Here is a 25,533-nt window from a genome sequence, read left to right on the forward strand (position 1 = left end):
TGATGCCGTGGTCCTCAAAGTGTGTCATGACCGATTTTGGACAATTCCACAGAGGTTGCAATGTTATTAATCGATATGTTATCAGTCAAACTCAGGATCACACAATGACGAACGGCGTCGTCATTGGCCGTGCATCTTGGCTCTGCTTGTATTGCGAGACCAGGACATCAGTTTGGTTCCGGCTCGGCACGGCAAATCGCCGGTGGAAAAGCATCTGCGATGTGAGCGCGCACTTTGTGCCGGCTCGTGTAACAATGGGGGGAATAAAAGAAAGTATGTATCCAGGAACATTCGCCAACCAAGCAGCAATAAGCAGAACAGCATGGGTATAAACATTTTAGGGGGTTATTTATTTTTCTGCAGCATTCAATATTCATAATTTTGAAATCAACTCTTAGTATCGTCTCGGTTATCACAACAGGTCTGGATTTTACTAATTGCACAATTTACACCACAAAGTAAATAAGCAAAACTGTGGGAATTTTTTTTAAAGTAACCTAATTTCAGCCCACCACCCCCCCTCCCCTACAACGTTTGATTCAAAGCAGCTACGTATATTTCAGTGCAATTTTAATCACATGCCGCAAAGTATTATTTGAGGAAAACTATTAGGCGTAGGACAACCAGGGCACAACAACAACAGCAACACGAAAGAGTCTGAACATCTTAATCTCACACAAATTGAGAATTTGACAGGTCCGGACTGAAATAATGTGGGGGGGGGGGGGGGGGATATGCACGTGAGCAACTCATGTAGGTAAAAAAAAGACAAAGTGAAAATTCACGTCCATTAACCTATTCACACATTTCGTAACGAGGAATGTTGGGAGATTAATATTTTGGCAAAGCTCATGACTTCAACTCGTCTTCAAAGTGGTGCATCTGACGAATGTTTACAGTGTTTTAGCATCAGTTGTAGTTTTGCTAAATTTACAAGGCAAAACTGTAAGCAAGCAGTCATAATTAAACCACATTACAGTTGCTTGCACAATTAAGCATCCAAAGGACATGCAGATTTTGGACAATTCCACAGAGGTTGCAATGTTATTAATCGACATGTTATCAGTCAAACTCAGGATCACACAAGTTAATGAAAACCCGACTAAATCCAGGATTAATTTACATCTTTATAAAAAATTAACATCGGCAAACTTATCACAGCGGCTGTCTACAACTTGAATATGTACAAAGTCAAACAAACTACACCATATAATAAACCCATGATATGCTCTTCTATATGGTCCTTGTAAAATAAACGCCACAACTCGTGATTGTATGCAGTCAGCCGACAGACTGAAGAATGTCTGGCCCACTTGCACCGTGAATCTTTCGAAGCATTGGTAGAAAATGCATTGCTTTTATCGCGACTATTATTGCAAGTCAAAGGGTATACCCACCAATGGCCTAATGCGCGTTGTTTTCCGTTGCCTTCGTTTGGGGAAAACACTACATTTTAAAAGGTTAACGACAAATATTATGTGCAGTACATCGTACATCCGTCCTGACCAAGTAACCGGCCACATGCAATTGATAATTGTGGACACTTGTCATTATTAACTATAGACGTTCACAAATCTGCTCCGTTCCCATCCAGTTATGTATTCTTAATCGAACAGTATGCACGCTCACTTCTGAAGCACGGTGCAGGATTTGACCATGTTTAACGCTGTTTGCACAACATTCTTGTTCAGCGACCTATGCGTGAAGGGTGCAACTCATTTTATGGATGTGAATTCACGTGGCCCGCCTTTAACCTTGGACCCCGAGCAAGTCAGATATGCGACCTGCTACTCTACTTGAACAATTCATTCACAATTACTCACTGTGGGATTTCGCTAAACTGTATTTTCTTTCCCAACATAAAATATAAAGATGAAAGTGTACTCTATGCATTTAGAATTTTAATGGATAAAAAAATCCCACAAAAGATACATTCGACAGCGAGGTACTTTTTTTATTAAAACATTCTACTAGCAATGCTAACTGCAGATTTATCTTTTTGTTTAGCTAACAAGATTACGACAGGGCAAGGTGGCCACCATAGTAATACTAAGGCAGCAAATGGGAGTGGTAATAATGCAAAAACCTAACCATGGCCTTTTGTAAGCAAACATCAACAAGTACAACGCTTTCAATGTTAATGGTAGGAAAGATGTCAGTTTCCCTTTATCTGCAGCCCATGGTGATAGCGAACACGGAAAAACAAGCTGGCAACATGATGCACCCCATCCATATTCCATGAGCAGTAGGAGGAATAACAGTTTATACTCACAGGTAGAACCAAACTTAGGGCTGTGATCAACATAATTCAAAACCCCAATGACAACGCCTGTATTTCGAGCTTAGATGCAAACTACTTTTCTAAGTGGGGGGAAAAATACAACCACGTACAATAAGTTATTTTTATAAATTCTGTTAACTCAATATTATCCCAATTGTGCTATCGGCGTTATGTTACAGTGCACTCCTTTGTATGCAAGACCCACGTAAGCGGATCTCACAGAGCTACCTCTGACGTCAATTCAAGTCACCTCTGTTGCACACAAGTCAGGGGGGGCAGCACATTCTTACTCGTCCTGTCACGAGCAATAGCAACTCATGACAACATATAATTGTTGTCAGAGCTGTAATTTATCCACATTAAGTGCCGAACCACAGTTTCACGTTTTATTTTTGCAGTTACTGGTGACTGGACTGAGATGATCAACTCACGACACACTTGATATCCCAGTTTTATCAGCGGTGGTTGCACATATTAGAAGCCAGCATCGTAGCGGTGCCAGCTCAGAATGTTCTGACCTCCGCCAACCTATTACCATAAACATCAAAATGTCATCATTTAGTGATTTAGTTTTTTTTACATGTTCCTTGAAACTATAATATTTTGATAAAAAAAACACACATTGGGGGCATGATCAAACGGACAGCACTGTATTTCAAATGATATATTTTACATAAACCCTGCCATAGATTTTCACTAAAAGGACATTATACACTTTCCACTTGTGTAATCATAAAAAAACTCAGCCTCCCCCCCCCTTAAGTGTAAATGCAATTATTTTACCAATTAGTGGGATAAGCAGACATTCTTCTGCAGTTCGGCCGCTACAGTTGACAGCATGCATCATACATGGTGGGAGGCAGTCAATGGATCAGATGTGCATTGCCAGAATATTGGTCATAATCAGGAATGAACCAACAAAAGTGCTAATTCATGTTAAATTGCCATCAATCAGTAAACTTGCCATGACAAGAACAATCTCACTGTGCTTCTGTTGCGAGTGGCATAGATAAAACAAGTAGCGTATGTTTCCCCAGACCTGAGCAAAGTCAGAGCTACTGTGAGCAAACAACAGACGATTTTTTTCCATAGGCAATCGAGGTGTAAGGAAGAATAGAATTGTGTCAGTCGCAAATGGGTTCAGCGTAAAAATGCGTACGTAGTTTCAACCAGGCCAGTTCAAAGCAACATGATCTGCTCGTAAAAAAAAAGTAGTTGCCACTTGCCACATCATCCCTCCCATTTCTATTTTAAACTGTAAGACCTTAGGAGGTGAAATAATAATAATAATGTACGATGGCATCAACAAATATTTACTCGTGTTTTTCCCTGCATTGTTTATATCGGCGTTGTAAATACAATTTCAATAGATGACGAAACAAGCTTGGTCATGATTACACACAGGGTTAGTTTGACACTTAATGAGAGAGGAAAGGGGCTTTTGGCATTTACACAGTTCAGATTCACTGGCCTGCAGCATGAGAAACACCTTTAGCTGTGCTCAGGAGGCTTGTGAATGGGCTTGTCGAAGAGCTCCGGGCAGTCCGCCTTTCCGCGCGCAATGTCGTCGCAATGTACAAGCAGGTCATAGTTAATGCGATCAGTGATGACGCTGTCGTGCCTGTACTCGGGGTGAGCGCCCACAAACTCGCGCAGCCACCGCGCCATCGTCATCAGCTCGCCTGCGGGGGAGCAGAGCACCCAATGGAAGTGGCAGCCGTTAGTGACATTGCATTCCCGCACAGTAAATGGCACTCAATATAGCTCATCCGTTATGAGCACCACCGCCCCCCCCTCTCCTACCTTTCCCTTTCCGCCTGCAATGAGGAAACAGAATTACAGCAACTGCTTTCGTCAAATAGAAATGGCATTAACCCCGTCACCCAGGATTCCTTGAATATGAGAAGATAAATTATTTACAATTGTCCAATTGCCTTGCAGTTAATCGATAGCCATGTGTGCCTAGACTAAGTCTTGCAGGCTGCCTGCACAAAGGGGAGAGATGCTGCTAACGTGAACTTGCCTGATGCCCGCTTGCGGATAAGCCTTAGGTAGTTGTAAATGCTGCATCGTGTCTCCACATCCACTTCCATATTCTCGAGGTAGCTGTTGATGATGGGGATGAGGCCAGGGAAAACCCCCTCCTGCACACACGCACATACACACACACGCGCGCGCGCGCAAAGTAACACCGCACCATATGGCACTTGGCTCCAGATTTAATTATTTACCCAAGCACGGCATCCGTTCAAAGTGCATAGCAGATAAAACTACGCTACAGTACATTACATGCTTTTGTGAAACGCACAAGGTCATGCTATGTTAGGAGGTTTTAAGTTAATACTTTTAGCAGCTTTCACAGAGAACATTGTAGAAACACAAACTCAGCTCATTTGCCAATAACATGGTGGGCGTAAAATATATATATAAAATAGGAAACGTTTCAGGCAATTGTACTTTTGCATAAGTGTATGCGTTGTGAAGAAGGGTCATTGCCCGAAACGTCACCTATTATATATTTTCCTTTAATGGCCACAGTGTTATTGAGGAATGTGTCGAGTTTGTGTATTGTGGCACCACTGGTTGTGCTAGAAGCAGCATCGACAAATAAGTTGTTAAACAGAGAACATTGGTACGTCATTTTCACAGGGGTTAACGGCATTAATGCTCAAAAGAATGTTGTGTTAAGCGAACGTTGCGTTCCGACGAAACAGAACTGTTGTTCTCAGTCGGTCATCTACGAGCCTCTCACCTTTCCGTTGATGATCGTGTCGACACTCATGAGTATATACGACTCATCCTGGGAATCTGTTCCGTTGGCACAGGGTGGACAGCTGTCCAGTGCTGGGTTACACACTGGATGTTAAATGGAGAGGGGAAAAAAAAAAAAGGAAAAACTCGAAGCTTCAATGACATAAAAATCCATCAAAACATGATGATGAGACATTGAGAGAAACATGTGCTCGACAGGTATTTGACTAGAATGATTCACACTTGCCTGCCCCAATGTCCTTTCTGAAGTAAAACATTTCCTGGCGTACTGCATCCCTCTTCTGCGCCTTCTTCATATTTTCATCGACCTGTTTCACAGAAGGACCAGTTTCACTCGGTGCCACGGCTATATTTAGGAGACATCATTAGTTCCTCGCGTTTGAATCATTGCAAATGTCTGGGATGCTTAAAAATGCACTTTCTCACGCCATTTTGTTTAATGTTGTTTCTCAGGTATGCACATTTATCGGGAAATATTACTTCCTTAATATGGGAGGAAGACAACATAGATTTAACGTGCAGTCAGTTGTCTTAAAGCAGTTTAAAATCATTGCATGCAAACTGCTGATGATTTATTTTTGACATTGCTAATGCTGGCTTGTTTATTATTCTACTTTGTTTACGTACATATACACAGAAATCATGACGTTTAAATACAGTGAACATTAAGTTCGTTTGAATTTTATCTTGTACAGTATAGAATTCTCAAAATAGGTATTTGGACACCACGTGCAATTCGCCCGTTGAAAGGAAAAATAAGAATTTTTCACGCCAATCTGCACCCGGTATCATCTCAGGAACGACAAACGATCTACGCAACGCTCAAAGAACAATTCACTTTCGCCGGCGACAGGAGTCAATGGGACAGGGCAGACATCACCTTTGAGAGTGGGATGAGGAAGTTGAGGTTGTAGGATAGAATAACGCGCGTGAGCAGCACCACAAACACCACGTAGGCCGAGTTTTCAAAGTCCGTGAGTTGTGCCTGTGTTAAAAACACCACCACCCCCCCCCCCCCGCGTGTTTATCTTCGTGCATTGATCACGCAGCTTAATTAAAACAGATTTGGGAAAAATCACGTGTGTAAGAATTGCACACGCGTGGATTATAGAACGCTTTCCAGCAAGAGTTTTGTCTTCCGGAGTATTTAATCAGCGATAAGGAAGCTAACAGGGCAACATTAATGTGTATTTGCAACGAATTTTCAACTTTTGGGGAATTCGGATGAAACTGGTGAGTTTTCAAGAAGAACAAGAAAACATTTTACAACAGATTTTCTCATTTGGGATCGACTTTGCCATTGTTATAGTGCCCCTGTCCTCATGGTAGAGATGAAAATATCTAATGCATAAACGCTTACAAGCTTAGAATCAAAGCGTTAAAAAGCTTAAAATAATAAGTAAACTTAATCTTACGATGATTTAAATGCTGCACAAAAGTTGTTATCGGATATACGTTACTCACATAAGCACGACTGCTATTACAAAGCATCAAAAGAATTGCGATTAATCCAAGATTGCCCTGGTTATAAAGGACAAAGATCCCCCTTTTAGCCTCGACATACTTTTGGGGAAAGTGTTGATGGAGAGCACCAATGAAGGCCAAGACGACAAACGAAGGGGTGGGTGGCCAGCACCACGTTCGATCGCCTTCGTTCCCCCAGTGGCGATGTTTACACACCGCACGAGGTACACAATTGAGGCTGAGTCAACCAAGGGGGAACCGCCCAGGACAGCTTCAAATAATTGTCACCAAAGTTGGCCGTGAGCGTGAATCGAACTCGGGTCGGCGGGTTCGTAGCGCAGCGTGTCGACCGCTGCACTGCCGCTCCGCATACACGAAATGAGAATGCACTCGAGTGAGAGTAATTTACCTCCGATGGTCGGAACTCCACACGCCACCCAATTGTAGAGTTTGGCGGCGGTGGCTTGAATCGCATGGTCTGCCAGTTTGTCGACTGAATGTTCTGCAACACATGCGATGAAATCGGCTTAGATCACAAATCAATTCCGTAAGCGTGTTTAATGTGCAATTCTTTATGATATTCCTATACATAAAAAAATTATCCCCATCATTATCCCACGGCAAGTTTAGTTCAGTGTTTCCACAAGTACTCAGTCCCCGTTAATGTGTAGACTTTACAATCATTCGCCACCAACAACTGGAAGCCAGGTGCATTACGTAAAGCTCGGTCATTTATTGCGATGGGCTAGAGTGGTGGTATAATGATTAATGCACTGCGCCACAAAACCGATAACACCAGCGGTGGATGATATCCGAACTGGTGTTAGGTGCCCCCCCTCGCCACCCCCTTAACCGACCCACACACTGGTCAAAGAACCCCTCCCAACCAACATGGCATTGTGAGGCTTTCACCCGCCAATGGACTTAGCAGGAGCATATTATTATTATCGCTAGGAGAGAATAAGTTGATCTGCAACAGAAAAATGAGAGCCGTCACACTCACGCTCTTCTCACAATCTTCCTGTACTCTGAACACGAAGATTATTCCGCTGTTTTACGTGGTAAAATGGCAAGGTAAAATGTATCGAGGTTAAAAAATATCTATTCTCTAGGACTTAAAGAATAGTCTGGAAAAAGAATGGCATTAATATGAGCAACAAAATTTAAGTTGAGAAATTTTAAAGAAATCGTGTCAAGTTTTTGTATTCGTTACTCACCACCTCTTCGGTATCGCGATCTGTTATTTATTAAACGTCTTCTGAACTTCTTACGCCGTTTAAATTCAACTCAATGTTGGCTCAACGTACAATCCCATTTAGCCAGTTACCCAGCTAGTTTAGGTGGAAACGGCAAGCAGCCATGAACAACAACCGAGTTACTGTTTGGGGTGGAGAGGAACCCAGCCAGCAGCCAGCCAGGAAACTCGATGTGGAGATTACTTTTTATCGTAGGAGGATAACTTAATGCGATAACTCAGCATCCGACTTTAAGCTGTATATAAGTAGTTACAATGAGCTGGTCAGGGCAGCGGTACCTCAAAGTGGTCGGACTCGTGCTCATCATCGAGGTAAATCTTCTCCTCAAACAGGGTGAGGGGATCCCGGATGAACAGGTGGGCAATGTGCTGAGCGAGCAGGTGGTCGATGCCTGTCGGCAACACGGAGAGAGAATTAATGAAGGAGTGAGTCCACAACACACACACACACAATGCTTCACCTTTACTTTATTTTCCTTGCAGGAAGTCACAACGATGATACAGCATCCACTTGAATGCGTTTCGACCAAGGTTGCAAAGCGTTCCTGCATTAGCTGTCAGTCTGTGTATGTAAGTGGGGAGCGGTAGCGTAGCGGTTAGCGTGCTGCGCTACGAACCCGGCGACCCGAGTTCGATTCCTCCTCACGAATGACCCAGACAAATATCCACGCGACCACAGGGAGAACAAGCAAACTCCCAAATATACAGGTGTTAAGGGTTGGGATCGAACCCACGACCTCCTGCATACCAGGCGAGGTAGTTAACATCCCGCCACCGAAATGCCATGTGCACAGGCCTTCCATCCCGATGACGTCATTATATGTGGAGTCATCTCTTGGTGTCATGCGCTGCGTGACAGTCTGGTTTATGGCACGGAATGTCAAATTTTCGTGACAAATTAAATGCTTCCTCGGACAAAGGAGTAATGTAAAGCCTTAAGGAATCTATGCATAACTTTAGTGGTAGTTGTGTATAGAATGTAGGTAATGTGGCAGAACACTGCTCTAAACGCTTGTGCGAAGTGCTTATTTTGGAATCTTCATGTTGATATTGTACAAGTTGGAGACTTTCAATCGCTTGAAATGCAATGTTAACAAATGGAAACTCACTGCAGAGAATGGGCAGTTAAAACAAACTTCTTGGACATTTTCACAACCTGTAAGCGGAATGATGAATTACTTAAGACTATTTTACGCAACAAAGATCCATGGTGTAAAAAAGAAGTTAAATGTAACAGCCCTTATATTCGCGAAGCAAATCTCCTTAGCTTCTGCTGCATTGTAAATCTCAGGTGCGTCTCAAGCGATTGCATTCGAATTTCAGGGGGAAAAAAACAAACATTAAACCACTGTACCTCACTGCAAAACCAGCAACATGCTTCTCAGCTGCTGCTGTTGAATCGCAGCACAATCCGATTGCAAAAGGCTATCAGTGTTTAAGTTATGGTCCTGGTGCAGCTCCACTATTGCTTTGCCAAGTCTTACCAGCATCTAGCAGCTGCTGGTAAACAGCCTCATCCTTGGTCAGCTCGATGTCGTTGTACTTCGCGCCGCACTGGGAGAGGTAGCTGTCGATGGAGTCGTAACGCGATTTGCTGATGCGGAACTTGCACGTTTTTAGGGGCTGCAAAACAACAACAACAAAATCAACAAGGCGAGCGCGAATGTCGAACTGTCCCCGCCGACTTTGATGTTGCACGTACGCTGCCATTTTTGGACCATTAAAGCGTTTTACAATGCTGCACTTAATAAGGCCCGTAACAACTTTCAAACATTTAAAAAGCTTTCGACAATTGGAAAGAATTCCCCATAAAGCTTTTAAAACCGACTGCAACGAGTGACATATACTTCCTGAATACACATTTTAAAGGTCGTTAAAGCCTTGTTTCCACAAATAAACGGTCCAAATGTGTTCGGCATTAAAACATTTCAACGGTTTGAGTTATTTGCCAGTGGTGACATTCCCAAGGTAAAGACTGTGCGATATCAGTAAAGTTTGATTTAAGACTGCGCATTGATACAAGGCGTCTCACCACATACATTCGAGAGGCTCATATTGGGGTAGGGAGTTCCGTATCAATAAGATACGAGGGTTCATAAAATGGTTAATGAAACACAAGTGCTGCCAAAGAAGCTTCAACAACAATGCGAGTCAACTGCAACAATTACAAATCTGTGGCATTTAACAGCAGGGTCGACAGCACTGGATTATTTTCGTTACAGTTAACGATCTTAAAAGGTTCCTAATAAAATATCAAGGGCTGAGATGCATAAACCACCTTAGGTGAACCTTCGTTTACTTAAAAAAAGATCGTTCCCCCCCCCCCGCACCCCAAGATAACGCCATTGTATGTTACTGGCCATAAATCACTTTTTATACAAAGTCCTAAAGGTAAAAAGAAGTCAAGGGGGCAGACTGCAAGGACTTGCTCACGTCACTGCTAGCAGAGGGACCTCCACTCGAGACTGCCCTATAGAGCCCCTTGTTTCGGGTATCTTGGGCTTGCTCTTTCACGCTGGTCAGACACGTCTTAAAAACGCAATCGAACCACAACCACATTTTGCAAGGCCTCAGCATCCATTACCAGGAACGGTGCAGAATAATTCAACGGACAAATTACCTGAAACTAGAGAAAATAGATCGCACGCTAGTTGGTGCTTTCTAGACAATTCATTTATGATGTTAACATACTTATTTTTTTAGTGTGATCTCTAGCTGGGGATTTTTTTTCACATCCAATTTCTGCTAAATGTAAAACTATGATGATTTTTAAGGAGGGCACTGGGTTGGCTAAGGAGTCACATTACTGAGCTCTCGCTGCCGAGCATCCCGTGTTCATAGAGCCACCGCCCATGATTAAACAAGATTATCAATGTGTAGCGAGCTACTGACCTCAGCCTGGTTACCAGTGACTGTGCACTTAATTTGGTCAAATTCTAGTGCCGACAGTTTTAAAACAGTCTGTTCGACTGCCACACCAAGAACATTTTCATGTCGCAGGGCTGCACCACCTTGTGCGTGGACAAAGGTCACTGAAGAGATCTCTTATGTAGCTCTATTTATCTCCTTCAGTGGGCCAACAACACATGGGGCAATGCACTGCTATGTGAGAGTTCCAAATTGATTCTTCGCCTCGTGATGCCAACAGCATGATTATTGTAAGAATGGGGAAACATGGAGCATTCAAAAATATTTTCCAGACCCTCAATAATAATAGTCTCGAAAGTCTATGAGGGCCTCCTGGAGAAACAAAATGAACGCCACTTTAATTATCAATGAAATTAAGATGGCGCATTGTGTCACACCTCCAGGCCTCTCTCCTCTCGCGTGCGGTCATCAACCGAGGCCGAGATGACGCCCCACCGGCAGTCGACGTCCGACACATAGCCCCGATAGAACGGGGCAGCAGCGCTGAGAGCCATCTGTGTGGGATTGGGGTGCGGGAGTGAGAATTGCTAAACAAACACAGGGAGCAGAGGCGGCACGGCAGACACTCCCACGAGCCGCAGAGGAGAAGATCATCTCACAGAGGTGGAGATCATCTCACAGAGGTGGAGATCATCTCACAGAGCCAAAGGACATCTCAGAGCCAAAGGACATCTCACAGAGCCGTAGATCATCTCACAGAGGCGGAGATCATCTCATAGCCGTCGAACATCTCAGAGCCAAAGGACATCTCACAGAGCCATAGATAATCTCAGAGTCCACACACGAGAAACGTATTATTTTCTGCCACACATCATGTCTTCCGTTCTAGATGTATCTGAATATGTGAACAAGATGGGTTTAAATAGTATAAGAGCTAAATGATGCTAGGTATGTTGTTAACCATATTTCTACTAAAACTCTTCGATTCAAACAAGTGTGGTTTACAGATTCCAATATATATTTATTTTCATGTCCTTCCGATAAAATCTATACTCCTCACAAACAAAATAAAAAACGTATAAGTTACATATATTGCCAACTAAATGCCATCCCAACTGCAAATATGTTTTCAGTCAACATATGCTACATGCGATAGATTTTATCCATTTATACATCATCATCATTGGAAAGCTACTGTACAGAGAATGGATCGGAATGATAACAGAAGCGGCTGCTAAAAATAAACAATAATTTTGGAAAAGAGTAGAGTTTCGAAAATGTCGGTTAAAATAAATGAGGTCTCACACTTGTTGCTTCTGATGAAATCACCCGTAATATGTCCCCCATCTCAGAGCTCTTCATAAAAGCAGGTTAGAGTCTGGAATAGTGCTTGGATGGGTGACCAGTATGCATATAACAGGTGTCGTAGACTGCCGATATTGCCATAAGAGGGTAGTGCAACAAAATCCATCATTGTACTGTACTATGCGCAAATTTCTATGCTCCCGCCTTCAATAATCCACATTGACTTGCATGGGAATACCCTAATCTAGCAGTGGATTAACAATAGGGCTGTAAGTGCTTTGTAATGGAAACAGTGATTGTCTCTAGGTGACTTTATTGCATAATTGGTAGCTGTAGGTATATGAACGGTTACATAATATTATACATCACTCACCATGATGGGGCAGAGAGGTGCCAGCTGGTCATACAAATACCTCGCTTCTGCTATGCTGCATGCCTGGAATGTTACCTGCGAAGATTAAAGTAAAACATGAGCACGGTTTAAGCCTACTTTGCTGCTACTTTAAAATATAAAACAAAACATGAATTCAACAATGACACGTGTACGAATTCAGCAATTCCAAACCGTACAGTTTTGGGCAATGAGAGATAGGCCGAATTGACAAACCCTGACTTCATTCCAAGGAAAATGCATACACACGCGCTCTCAAGACTGTTAACGGTGACGGACCTCTAAAAAGGTGCCATTTGACAGTAAAAGTGACCTGAACTACTCCGCCAAGGTGCATTTGCAGTTGCCCATAAAGTAACGTCAGCAATAGGCACGCGTCGCCGTCGGAAAATATTTAGTGTTGCGCAACATGTTAGAAACGCCGTCGTGATAGCCGTGGAATGCCAAACAGATCAGATCTAACCCAAGATTTAAATCGTGCATCTGCCAGGAGTTAGTTTCAACCACAGGTGGACGAGACAGTGGTACCTGCAGACAACAGTTGCCCATGCCGAAGCCCATCGCGTCCATGTAGATGTGGTTGGGTTTGGCCGCACGCGCCGCTTCGCCATCGTCGTTTGGGAAGTGGTCAACAAACGGCGATGGAGTCTTTTTGTCCTTGAAAACTGCCATTAGAAGACCGAACAAAGACCGATTAGGAAGATCCCTCGGCACGAGCTGTGCACCTGAAACAGTGAATTACGCTCAAATTATTATTACTATTTTTTATATCAGTTGCTCAACACAGCCCCAAAAGGAGCAACATGCCAAGCGGCCAACAACAGCACTATTAAGGTGGTGTAAGAGATAATTAATACTTCTTGAATTGAACAAGGTGAAAAGAACTTTGCGATAAAGATGACAGGGGGGGGGGGGGGGGGGTGAGGCAGAAAGATGTGTTGCGACCTGCAGTGTGGTAGTTGAAGACAGTATAGTTGAGACGAAAGAAAGTCCTTAACAACGGTTGAAGAATCAATGAGTGAAGTTCACGGGAAAAAAATATCGTGCAAGATGCTGACCTTTTTCCATTAGATTGCAATGAGAGATATGTTGGCCCATTCACAACTATTCACAAGCGCAACCCATGCATCGATTGTTTTTCTCTTTCGAGTTTCATTGTTACGTTCACGAGAGGTTGGGCTGGCTTCGCTTGAATTTTTTTTTTTTTTACAAATCAATAATACCTTTAATACATGGAGAAAAAGGGTGATAGATATTTTAACTTACATTTTCAGTACTTTATAGTGGCGCTTTATGTAAAGATCTGTACGTGTGCTATTGGATAATTAATTATTACTGTCCAGCTTTCTGAGGTTTGCGTTTTCTCACTCCATTCCACTTGGGATAAAAACAAACTAATGCTTTGTATACTAAAATAACCCATAACACTTAGCTGCCAGACTCGCAGAACACTTTCAGCCAAGAGTTACACGGAAAAGTTTCAGACCACTTTGCCATACAGGCCATTCACCACGGTTCCAAAAAATCATGTACTTGACACATTTAGCATTTTAACGTTATGGATTCATTCCTATATTTAGAATTCGAACGGCCACATTATTCAATCGTGAAATCACTTTTTGACATTAAAGGTTACTTCAATAATTTTCAGTCTGTTGGAGAATAAAATACCTTAAATACCTACTTGGGACATTTATCACAACTTTTTCTCCACGTCTGTGTCGAATGTTTCTTGTCAGCGTACTGTTGAGCACAGAATTTAGAAAAGGACAAAGTCTTATTACCATAATTAGCACTGCAAGCGATTAAAATAAGGCAAAATTATTCACAGGAGGCACATTCTTGTAAGGATTAAATGTTACGTAAAATGTAAAAAAAAGGATAAAGGTGCAGCCCTGCAACACCCTGCTCATGCCACTGCATGCAGACAGGCCTGCACTAGAGGGAGAGCCCTTAGAGTAAGGGTAACTAGAATACTCGTCCACACTGGATGGACGTCTTGAAAGAGGTGGCAGTATTCATACTTGGCCAACCACATGCTGATCAACTGACTATGGTGTAACCTTTTATACTGCTGGAATGAACAGAAGTGGGGGAGGGAATTTTATAAACCAGCTGATCATTTCAACTGCAGCGCGAGGAGAATCAACCAGTGACCCCTGGTTAGCAAGTCCAGTGTGCCGACCATTACACCACATCAGCATCCCAATAAAAACGTATAAACATGCAAATTAAGTGCATCTAAATTTTCTTGGTTCTTTTGGTAAAGTCACGTAGAAGGGAAATAATAAAATAATAAAAATAAAACATTATAAAATAATTCACGACGTTTCGGCCACAACGCAAGCAGCCGTCATCAGGTGAAAAACAGGTCTGTCGGAAAGACAGCGTCTGAATCATTCAGAATCATTCAGACGCTGTCTTTCCGACAGCCCTGTTCTTCACCCAAGGACGGCTGCTTGCGGTTGTGGCCGAAACGTCGTGAGAATTGTATTTTACTATGTTTTATTTTTACAATTTTATTATTTCCCTTCTACGTAACTTTACCGAAAGAACCAAGAAGATGAATCCCTGCAGTCATGAAAGCTTTAAATCGAAATTTATGCGTCTAAATTATTTAAATGTTGGAAGACTGACTCATCACCAATTAAGGTAATGCCCAGGAAATCGGTCACAATCCTTACCTAAACCTGGGATGCTTGTTGATGGCTTGGTCAGGGAAAAAGAGGGACTTGGAAGCGCCCGCTTCATCTTGCTTGGGCTCAAACTCAGGCACCGTGAATCCAGGACAGCCAAGTCTGCACCAACACAAAATACACTGCAATCTGAACTTGAAAACACACATTTTTGGCGCATAGGGTTGTCTCAAAGGTTCATTTTTATATGCGTTGTGTGACTAAGACAGACACTAACAGGGCAGTAAAAAAGTATATACCTTTAAAGCCTTAGACTCACTGTGGAAGAAGGGCCACATTGCCTACTATATACCTTTTAAAACCATAAAAGGTATACAAGTCATTCTAGATTTGAAGCTTTCGTGACTGCAAGGATTCATATTCTTAGGTTGTTTCGGTAAAGTCAAAATAAAAATCACGACGTTTCAGAGGCAACCGAAACGTCGTGATTTTTATTGTTTTTATTTTACTTTTATTAATTTAAATTTAAATTTTTTTACCTACGTGACTTTACCGAAAAAAACCTAAGAATATGTATACAAGTCAATTTGGCTAAGAAAGTGTCAGATGGCGATTGGACGGTTATAATGATGCACAAATTAACAGGGCATTGAATGCCAAAACCAAATCAAACGGAGCAAGCGTTGAAACTGACCAAGCATAATAGAAGAACAGTTCTATCCTTTCTGGCCTACACCAGACAGTCTTCTTTAGGGCCTAGCCTTTTGGCACTCTCTGGTCTGATACTGGTGAGACTAGGCCTGAAAGAAGGCCGTCTCTGGTGTAGAAAAATACGCTTACAAAACAATGCATATATTATCAGAGCATGTTTTGTTTGCATGTTCACCAAAAGTGCGTGTGGTTAATGCAGACATGATTCCTTGCAAAAGGTTTCCGTTTGGTGTATTAACGTCTTAACACCTGTTTTATTGCCATAAATGTCCCATGTTGTAGTTGACCAAGCAATTAAAACTATTAAAATGCCGTACATTGTGAGAGCAACTGATGAACTAGCCAGATTTAGAAAAACAAAATATCCGAGTCAGATTTAGCACGGGACATAAAATACAGAAACTAATCTCTGGTACTAAAGATGTATTACCGAAGCTATCAAGATAAGGTGTGTACCAGATTAATTGCACTTGCTACCAATGCCAAGTTGGTCAGACAGGACGAATGATCAGCATGAGAATAAAAGAACACCAAAGGAATATTAAACAATCCCAAATAAAGCTGTTGACAGCGGCAGAACAACGCGTGCCAACAAGGACTCTTAAATGATTTTGATGTTGAAGTTCTGTGCAAACTAGTTACTACTGGCCAAGATTAGAGAATATATCGACATTTTGAGAAATAAAAATGATTGTAACCATTCGGATAGCTACAGGCTGTGCTGTTTGGAAGCGAATCATCAGGTAATACATTGTTTAACTGCATGCCTATGTCGACGGTGATTAACTGTGAGCAGACAACATGCAAAAAACATCAGGATGTATAGTCACAATGTGCTTGCATAACGTGCATGCATAATGTACGCTCATTACCCGACGAATAACCCAACCGGTAATGGATACCCATTGTAATTTATGCATTCGTTAACCCACCCGCCCCCTCCGGCCTTCACACCCGATTGGCTCAAGTGACGACATCACATTTATCCCTCAATTTAAGAACGAAACAGGAGCATTTCTCCACAAATCTGGCTGTTGCCTGAGGATGCCAGTTGCAATTACTGTCGAAACGTCGTACTCGAATTGTGGATATTGTGGGTTTACGCTCCAACACACCGGTGTGCTTGTGTACTAGTAACGAATTGGCACGTTCTGTTTACGTGACGAACCTTGCTAATTGACTGTCAGGTTGTGGCGGGTTTAACAATATAACCCCAAAAACCTACGTTATGGATGATAGGCAATGTGTCAGGCAATGGCTCTTCTTATTACAGTAATACCTAAATGTACATACATTCAAAAAACAACGTTTCGGTAGAACAAACCTTTGAATATTTATAGTTTTACACAGAAAGCAACAAATTTAGTAAAACAAAAGACACTGAAATTAATAAATCGATCTACAGTACTATATAAATAAGAAGAAAATCATGTTTCTTCACTGCTTTTATGTAAGTTTATTTATTTATTTTAGTACTGTACAATATTAAATATATTTTTGTTAAATATAAATTGTCTTTCATTTACAAAACGAATGATAAGTTACGTGTTTATAGTATGAAATAGTAAGTTATGAAGGCTGGAAATGCATTCTCGTAGTACCAATTTTACATGCATTTCAATATTTATTTAGGAAGTTCAATGCACGAACGAAGCGCCAGGAATGCATCTACTTCTTATATCGAGGTATTGCTGCATAAACTGTTTCTTTGAAGGCAGTGCTATTGACAAATGTACTCTTTGGTTCTTTCGGTAAAGTCACGTAGAAAAAAAAGAAAATAAATAATAGAATACGACGTTTCGATTGCAAAGTCACGGAGAGCTTGCATTCATTCATACCCGATGACGGCTGCTTGTGTTGCAATCGAAACGTCGTATTTATTTTCTTTTCTTTCTACGCGACTTTACCGAAAGAACTAAAGAGTAATTCCTGCAGTCGCAAAAGCTTCAAGTAAAGATTGACAAATGTGTTGACGTTGTGCTTGTACACCCCTGCCAAAACGCAGCAGCATCACCAAATAACATGCATAATTTATTACTGTCCCTCGTCTCAGCACTGCCACTCGGATGACACCGACGCTGACCTGGGGAAGGTGGTGATGGAGAAGATGGTCTCATTGCCCCGCAGCTGTGCGAGCACCTCCTTGCGGCGTAGCCTCATGTTCGATTCGACGGTGTTGAAGTCGGCCATGGTGCATCCGTACGGCTGCCCTGGGGTGCCTTCCACCATGTAGCTGCCGTACTCGGGGCGCCACAGCGACGGGTGGCTAACGCGGGAACATTTACACATCAATTCTAGATTTGAAGCTTTCGTGACTGCAAGGATTCATACTCTTAGTTCTTTCGGTAAAGTCACGTAGGTAAAAAATGAAATTAATAAAAATAAAACAATAAAAATCACGACGTTTCGGAGGCAACACAAGTCTCCGTCATCAGGTGGGACCGTCACAGATGCAGCAAATTTGACTGTGACGGTCCCACCTGATGACGGAGACTTGTGTTGCCTCCGAAACGTCGTGATTTTTGTTTTATTTTTATTAATTTTAATTTCATTTTTTACCTACGTGACTTTACCGAAAGAACTAAGTATATTTACACATCAGTTCACTTCGACTATGGCAGCAGTTGGATTCGCAGAGATGCCGGCGCAGAAGGCAGCAGGACACTGCACGGTGAGGATGGAAGGATGCGGTGGAATGAGATAGGAGAGCATTGGATGTGACTACAGAAGAGGCACAGAATGGAAGCACATGCAGACAATTGGAGCATTCGAACCTATGCAATCATCACACGCTTGATCCAAATGAAGTTGGAAATGCAAAAAAACAGCTATTAACATTGAATGAAAAAGATAGTGTATCTTCTTACAGTTTATAATACACTTGCATTCACAGTATTTCTTATCTAAATATAGACATGTTAATAATCATTAGCCGATGCTATTATGTACACTCCAAATGTTTTAAATATTTAAAGCAACGCATATTCAGAATACACGTTTCAATGAAAAATGGGTATTGATTAAAGTAGTCCACAACTTAATTGTTCATTAGCAACATAACTACTTCTACGCTTTTATTACCACGCATTGAACAGTGTAATGTCAGCTGTTTCGAAATTCGACTTAAAAGCTGGCCACCTTGCATGTTTTAACACGTTAATTGCGTAAAAACCATCACTGACGAAATCACCCTTTCACAAAGCAAAGGGTAAGAAACTCACTTCGGATTAACATTCTCGCCAAGGGCTTGCAGAGTTTCCACTACGTCTTCCCCTTTAAGCAAAACGCGTGCCCTCTGAGCACTGTGGTCAAACGCCACGAGAATGTACTCCACCTGAAACGTACACACGCAAGGGGGACGGCGGTGAAGAGGGAGAAAAAGACAATTAATTAGCGCATTCCCATTAAAGGTGTGAAAATTAACGGGATCTCAAAACGATGGTGAACAGCAAGGCAAATGTTCTTTCAATGAATACGTGCAAACACACTTTAGATATAGCCTGCAACAAACAGAATGTATGAAGGGCACTTTCCATCTGCTGGGGATTTTGAGAGAACCAAATTGATAATTTTCGATAGATATTTAGCACCTTGCATTACCATTATGCACAGTAATTGATTACCTTTATTTTTGTTTTCTCTCATAAGCATTCCATCCGTATGATACGCATTTGTACGTATACAGTACTTTTTTCTGACAATGCCAATTAAATATTAATGAAAACATGCCAAGGCAAGGGCATTAATATTCATGGTATTTTCAGGAATCAAGTGAAACAATGTTGATTTATTTTCCTCCGCTTACTCAGATCCAATATTCAGAAGGCTATTAACACGAAGGCCACATTGTCATCGCTGTAAAACAAAAATGTATTGTTACAATTGTGCCAAGCAACGCCTATGTCGAGGTCTACACTATTCGACTGTAGCATGCAGTATTTGCTAATACTGTCCTGTGGATTACAACTTTTTTTTCATCTCTAGTAACCCGCAAATTATATTGGGCAATAAAAAACTGAATTTCTACGTGCCCTATAGTACACTGGCAATAAAGTAACTGCATACCATACATTGATGTACATTATTGCATAGTTAGAAACGACCAGGATATGGAAAGCCAGCTAGCAAACTAAAACAAAACAAGCATGGCAAATGTAAGCACCGATTGATTACCGTAATAAAGAAATGTGAAAAGGCAATTTCCAGTCAACCTACGTGACTAAAACAGCAATGTAAACATGACTGTACATTACTGGATGAAGGCTTCCCCATGCCGCGTCATTGACCGGATTGTTTGACCACATACTTCACCAGGCTCGTCAGTGTACCATTGTATGAAAGGAGAAATGAAAACACTCAAAATTCATAAACACGATAAGTTGGTGGTTAAGTCATTGAGGAGCTGTACATCATTCAGAAAACCTGTCAAGTCAAGTTATGCAAACGTGATATGGACTAGTACACGTAATTCTGATTGCGTAATGCATTTTAAACCAAACGTACCTTTCTTACACCTGCTTTTGGCTGCAGAAGCACTTTGCAAATAAGTAGCCAGATATTGTCGGTGGCTTATTATACAGCAATTTGTTTCAATCTTGATTTGAAGCGTTCGTGACTGCAGGGATCCATACTGCTTGGTTCTTTCGGTAAAGTCACGTAGGTATAAGATAATGTTTAAACTGAACACGATTTAAGCTAAACTGTGACCAACCTGTCAACAGGTGACGACCTTCAACCACACGTTTAACGCTGTGCGTTTCTAAATTAATAGGGTGGTTTGTGTGCGTCACTGACAAAGGTGTCAATTACTAATTCATATCAAAGTATAGAAAAGGTAAACAAATCACAAACAGAAACTATTTTATTCTAGCAGGTAAATCCCAACAATTGCAGCACGTGTTCAAGGACTTCGTTGACAGTAATGTGCACATGCCGTGAGGTTTACAACCGAGCCAGTCGTCGAGATTGAGAGCAATTAACCACAAAAATACAAAACCGTGCATCCCACGCACAATCACGGACGGTGCTAGTCTGACTACACCGCCCTCCGCACGCAAAGTATTTTATTGAAGATTTTTGTACACACACAAGGGCATGTATGGGAATTGACGGCAGTATAGAGACAAGAGTGCGAGGTACAATGATGTATTACCAACGAATTCCGACTACGTTTATATTCTAAATGTTCGTCAAGCCACCCACGTGCCTATGGGGCGCGTGGGTGGTCGGCCCCCCGAGTGGGGGAGCGTCTGGGGGGGGGGGGTGACTGGGGGGTGACGTGGGTGGGGGGTGACTGGGGGGTGACGTGGGTGGGGGTGACGTGGGTGGGGGGTGACTGGGGGGTGACGTGGGTGGGGGTGACGTGGGTGGGGGGGTGACTGGGGGGTTACGTGGGTGGGGGGTGACTGGAGGTGACTGGGGGGTTACGTGGGTGGGGGGTGACTGGGGGGTTACGTGGGCGGGGGGTTACGTGGGTGGGGGGTGACTGGGGGTTACGTGGGTGGGGGGTGACTGGGGGTGACTGGGGGGTTACGTGGGTGGGGGGTGACTGGGGGGTTACGTGGGTGGGGGGTGACTGGGGGGTTACGTGGGTGGGGGGGGGGTGACTGGGGGGTTACGTGGGTGGGGGGTGAATGGGGGGTTACGTGGGTGGGGGGGTGACTGGGGGGTTACGTGGGTGGGGGGTGACTGGGGGGTTACGTGGGTGGGGGGTGACTGGGGGGTTACGTGGGTGGGGGGGTGACTGGGGGGTTACGTGGGTGGGGGGTGAATGGGGGGTTACGTGGGTGGGGGGTGACTGGGGGGTTACGTGGGTGGGGGGTGACTGGGGGGTTACGTGGGTGGGGGGGTGACTGGGGGGTTACGTGGGTGGGGGGTGACTGGGGGGTTACGTGGGTGGTGGGTGACTGGGGGGTTACGTGGGTGGGGGGGTGACTGGGGGGTTACGTGGGTGGGGGGTGACTGGGGGGTTACGTGGGTGGGGGGTGAATGGGGGGTTACGTGGGTGGGGGGTGAATGGGGGGTTACGTGGGTGGGGGGTGACTGGGGGGTGACTGGGGGGTTACGTGGGTGGGGGGTGACTGGGGGGTTACGTGGGTGGTGGGTGACTGGGGGGTTACGTGGGTGGGGGGGTGACTGGGGGGTTACGTGGGTGGGGGGTGAATGGGGGGTTACGTGGGTGGGGGGTGACTGGGGGGTTACGTGGGTGGGGGGTGAATGGGGGGTTACGTGGGTGGGGGGTGACTGGGGGGTGACTGGGGGGTTACGTGGGTGGGGGGTGACTGGGGGGTGACTGGGGGGTTACGTGGGTGGGGGTGACTGGGGGGTTACGTGGGTGGGGGGTGACTGGGGGGTTACGTGGGTGGGGGGTGACTGGGGGGTTACGTGGGTGGGGGGTGACTGGGGGGTTACGTGGGTGGGGGGTGACTGGGGGGTTACGTGGGTGGGGGGTGACTGGGGGTGACTGGGGGTGACTGGGGGGTTACGTGGGTGGGGGGTGACTGGGGGGTGACTGGGGGGTTACGTGGGTGGGGGGTGACTGGGGGGTTACGTGGGTGGGGGTGACTGGGGGGTTACGTGGGTGGGGGTGACTGGGGGGTTACGTGGGTGGGGGGTGACTGGAGGTGACTGGGGGGTTACGTGGGTGGGGGGTGAATGGGGGGTTACGTGGGTGGGGGGTGACTGGGGGGTTACGTGGGTGGGGGGTGAATGGGGGGTTACGTGGGTGGGGGGTGAATGGGGGGTTACGTGGGTGGGGGGTGACTGGGGGGTGAATGGGGGGCCACCCAGGGGTGGGGGCCACCCAGGCCACCCAGGCCACCCAGGGGCGACATTGTGGGTGGGGAGAGGAGAGTTGTTTAAATTACAGGAACCATTCATATTGCCCCACGCGGTACGGTGAGCGCATTCAAACACACGTTTTGCTGGCTGTCTACAAGAGACTGCGGACGGTCAGGTCACGTTCAAAGGACGTTGTGGGCACACGCAGACGCTGCTCAATCGCCGCCCACCCACGACTCACTGACCAGTCGCGTTCGACAGCCGCAACAACATCCACGGTACTGCAACTTCATTCGCTTGGCACGTGGCTGGCCTCAGTTTCCCACGTGCAACGTGAGTAACGTCACAGCATCACCACTTCTTTAGAGTACAACACCACCACCAGCCCAACTAAATATTTGCCCATCTTTTTATCTGCTTTCGTCTCTGTACGAACCTATATCGATCGGTCTCTCACTCGGCATATCTAACCCATCTTCCGTGTCTCGCACCCGTCTTCCCGTCTCTGTCTGCGGGTACGAGCACACCTGCTTCGTCTGTCACCGCATCTCTGCCTCGTCTCACTCCAATCTCTCTCCGTGTGTCCCCCTCGTCTCTCCAGCCAGTCTCAACATCCCACCCCCTCGCCCGCCACACATGCTCGTCTCACGCTATCTGTACATCTTCGTCACATTCTCTCAGTCTCTCTCGCTCAGAGTCTCTCCCCCACCGCCTCGCTCTCACTTCTCCACGTACAACGTCGTCGTTGTTGTCGTCTCAAACTCTCCCACCCCCCCCAATGCCCTTCCTCCCCACGGCTCCATTCATCTCCGTCCAAACGAGGCGCCCGCGGCCTGTACACAAACCCGCACATCCCTCTCTTGCCTGACCGGCCTGCCGCGCCGGGTCACCTTCCACCCGGCCAGCGCGCCGGGGAGGTCACCCGGGGGTGATATCGACACTACGACTACCACCGACGATTGCCGATGACAACACACGGGACCCACCTCGTCGCCCCACTTGAGCACGTCTCCCTGACGCTCCTTGAGCCGGTTGTAGATGTTGATGAATTGTCGCACTCCGTGTTCCCGCACGTGGTCCGCATGCTTCTTGGTGTCGGCCCAGCTGAGCGGGGAGCCCTGGGACAACAGCCCCATTGCTAGCCCCGGGCACAAGCGCTCACGAAGGTATCACCTGCACCCAACTACCTAGACACCGGGCAGGGCTCTGTCTGCTGCTATACTGCTCGTCTTTGGGAATACACTGCACTACACCCCGCCGCCAGCAGGGATAGATGCGATGCTCGCCAGCTTACTCCGATTGGCAGCAGTGGTTCGATTGCGCAGCTATAACCTACGGTCAATTGGTGTATGATGTGTACAGTTTATCTCCTTAGTAACAGCGGTGTTAGACTATTACACGGTGTTAGACTATTACACGGTCTAACACTGCCCCTTTTAGTATCAGTGGTGAGTAGAGTATTCCGATATCCCAGCGGCCAACAGTAGTTTATAAACAGCAAGATCACTATTGCCAGCACTTATCTACTTTCGTTTCAGCAAGCAGTCTTCCAATGTCCTGTATGCTGAAACACGGATCTAATAGCATCGGCTCAAATGTGTATAAATGTGTAGTGGTTGTTTTAATCAGCTAACAAATCCCCCCTATACGTTCACTTAAATTATTTAATCGATGTTTTAATGCACCTCTTATTATTACCAATGTGTATGGATATACCGACTAACAGTGTGCAGTTTTACACATCCACAAAGTATTGCATAAACGCCTGGTCTGCATGTGTTGAAGCAATGTAAATGTACTCTACAAGGTATTAAAAGCAGTCTAATCCTGATTCGTCTCAATTTATCAACGCATGTAATGTCTTAATGTATGTTTTAACCTAAATTATGAGCGTGTCTATGCGTACATGTCTGTCTAACTTCATGTGTATATTATTTAAACAGAAATATATATCCTACGTGCTTGCGTATTACACACACACACACACAGAGACTTGAGCCGAAGCTACTGAGCACAGCACGTGCAGTGCGCGTGCTCAGTGTGGCCCCGGAACCGAAGGCACCGCGCTTTTATAGTCTGAGGCCACGCCCACTTCACCCCCTCTCCCCCCACCCTCTCCCCACGCTGCCCCTCTCTTCACCCTGTCGCTCTCCCCACCCTCTCCCTAATCTCTCCCTTCCTACCCCCCCCTCTCCAATCAGGCGAGTCGTACGCGCATGCGCGAGATCGGATATGTAACCCATTCCGGACACTCATGTCAGATTAGAGGGTTTTCCCCCCCCCCACCCTTCACCTTCCCCACACACACCGCTAGACAAGTTACGACTGATTGTTAACATATTTTTTTCTCATTCCCATTGACAAAAAAACGGTTAACGATTTTCCCCCGTACTCTGTGTATACATTTATATCAATAAAAACTGTGTTTAAAAATAAACTTACAAACGTGGTGTTTAATGTTGAGCAACATTGGATTTCAACAATTGGTTACGGGAATTGCCGTTTCGATTCCATCTATCCAGTCGTTTAAATGGTAAGGCGCTGCCTGATCCACGTGGAAGAGTAGACGAAATACAGTACCCTCTAGAGCTCCCTCTCTTGGAGACCTCTTCCGACAGAAACTGCAAGGCTGCACCTTTGACCTTGGAGCCCAATCAGTGCATTCACTCCTAAAGTTCCACCGGAAATGGTTACCGGTTACCAACAAAAATTGATTCTGCAAACGGTTATCGGTTGTAGTTTTACGACCCTGGTTTACGAACTTTAGTCTCGGCCACGTGGGATACAGCAGTGTGCGTTTTGGTGGTGCCAGAGTAGAGGGTTTTAGCCACCAAAGTTTCACTGAGTTTCGCTCTCGATGTTTCTCCATCGCTTCTTCACCATTGTCACGGCATGGCTTAGAAAGCATTTCACTACAATACATTAATTAAGGGCCAATTTTTCGGGCAATATTTTAGAGAGTTTTATTAATACGTAGAGCCAAATAATTATATCATTTATCCAAGAAAGTCCTACCGTTTTGTGCCATTTATTTGTCCAGGACAGTATCTCAATGCTTTTCAAATATATG

At 44.6% G+C, this 25,533-nt stretch overlaps 1 protein-coding gene across 1 annotated transcript; it reads right to left on the reverse strand.

Annotated features, from left to right (window-relative positions):
• Positions 1–331: 331 nt before the first annotated feature.
• Positions 332–24,491, reverse strand: GCLC (glutamate-cysteine ligase catalytic subunit). Its single transcript, XM_061554166.1, has 16 exons — positions 23,450–24,491; positions 18,905–19,017; positions 17,767–17,949; positions 15,021–15,134; positions 14,021–14,079; positions 12,865–13,001; positions 12,319–12,393; positions 11,078–11,194; positions 9,257–9,395; positions 8,052–8,164; positions 6,927–7,019; positions 5,934–6,038; positions 5,280–5,361; positions 5,034–5,137; positions 4,305–4,425; positions 332–3,963 (listed from the first exon to the last, which is right to left on the reverse strand). The coding sequence occupies exons 1-16, from the start codon at positions 23,597–23,599 to the stop codon at positions 3,773–3,775; spliced, it is 1,896 nt and encodes a 631-aa protein (XP_061410150.1). The 5' UTR covers positions 23,600–24,491; the 3' UTR covers positions 332–3,772.
• Positions 24,492–25,533: the final 1,042 nt, after the last annotated feature.

The sequence above is a fragment of the Lethenteron reissneri genome, chromosome 19, assembly GCF_015708825.2.
Source record: "Lethenteron reissneri isolate LAM-NWPU_2019-01 chromosome 19, ASM1570882v1, whole genome shotgun sequence".
NCBI classification, from domain to species: Eukaryota; Metazoa; Chordata; class Hyperoartia; order Petromyzontiformes; family Petromyzontidae; genus Lethenteron; species Lethenteron reissneri.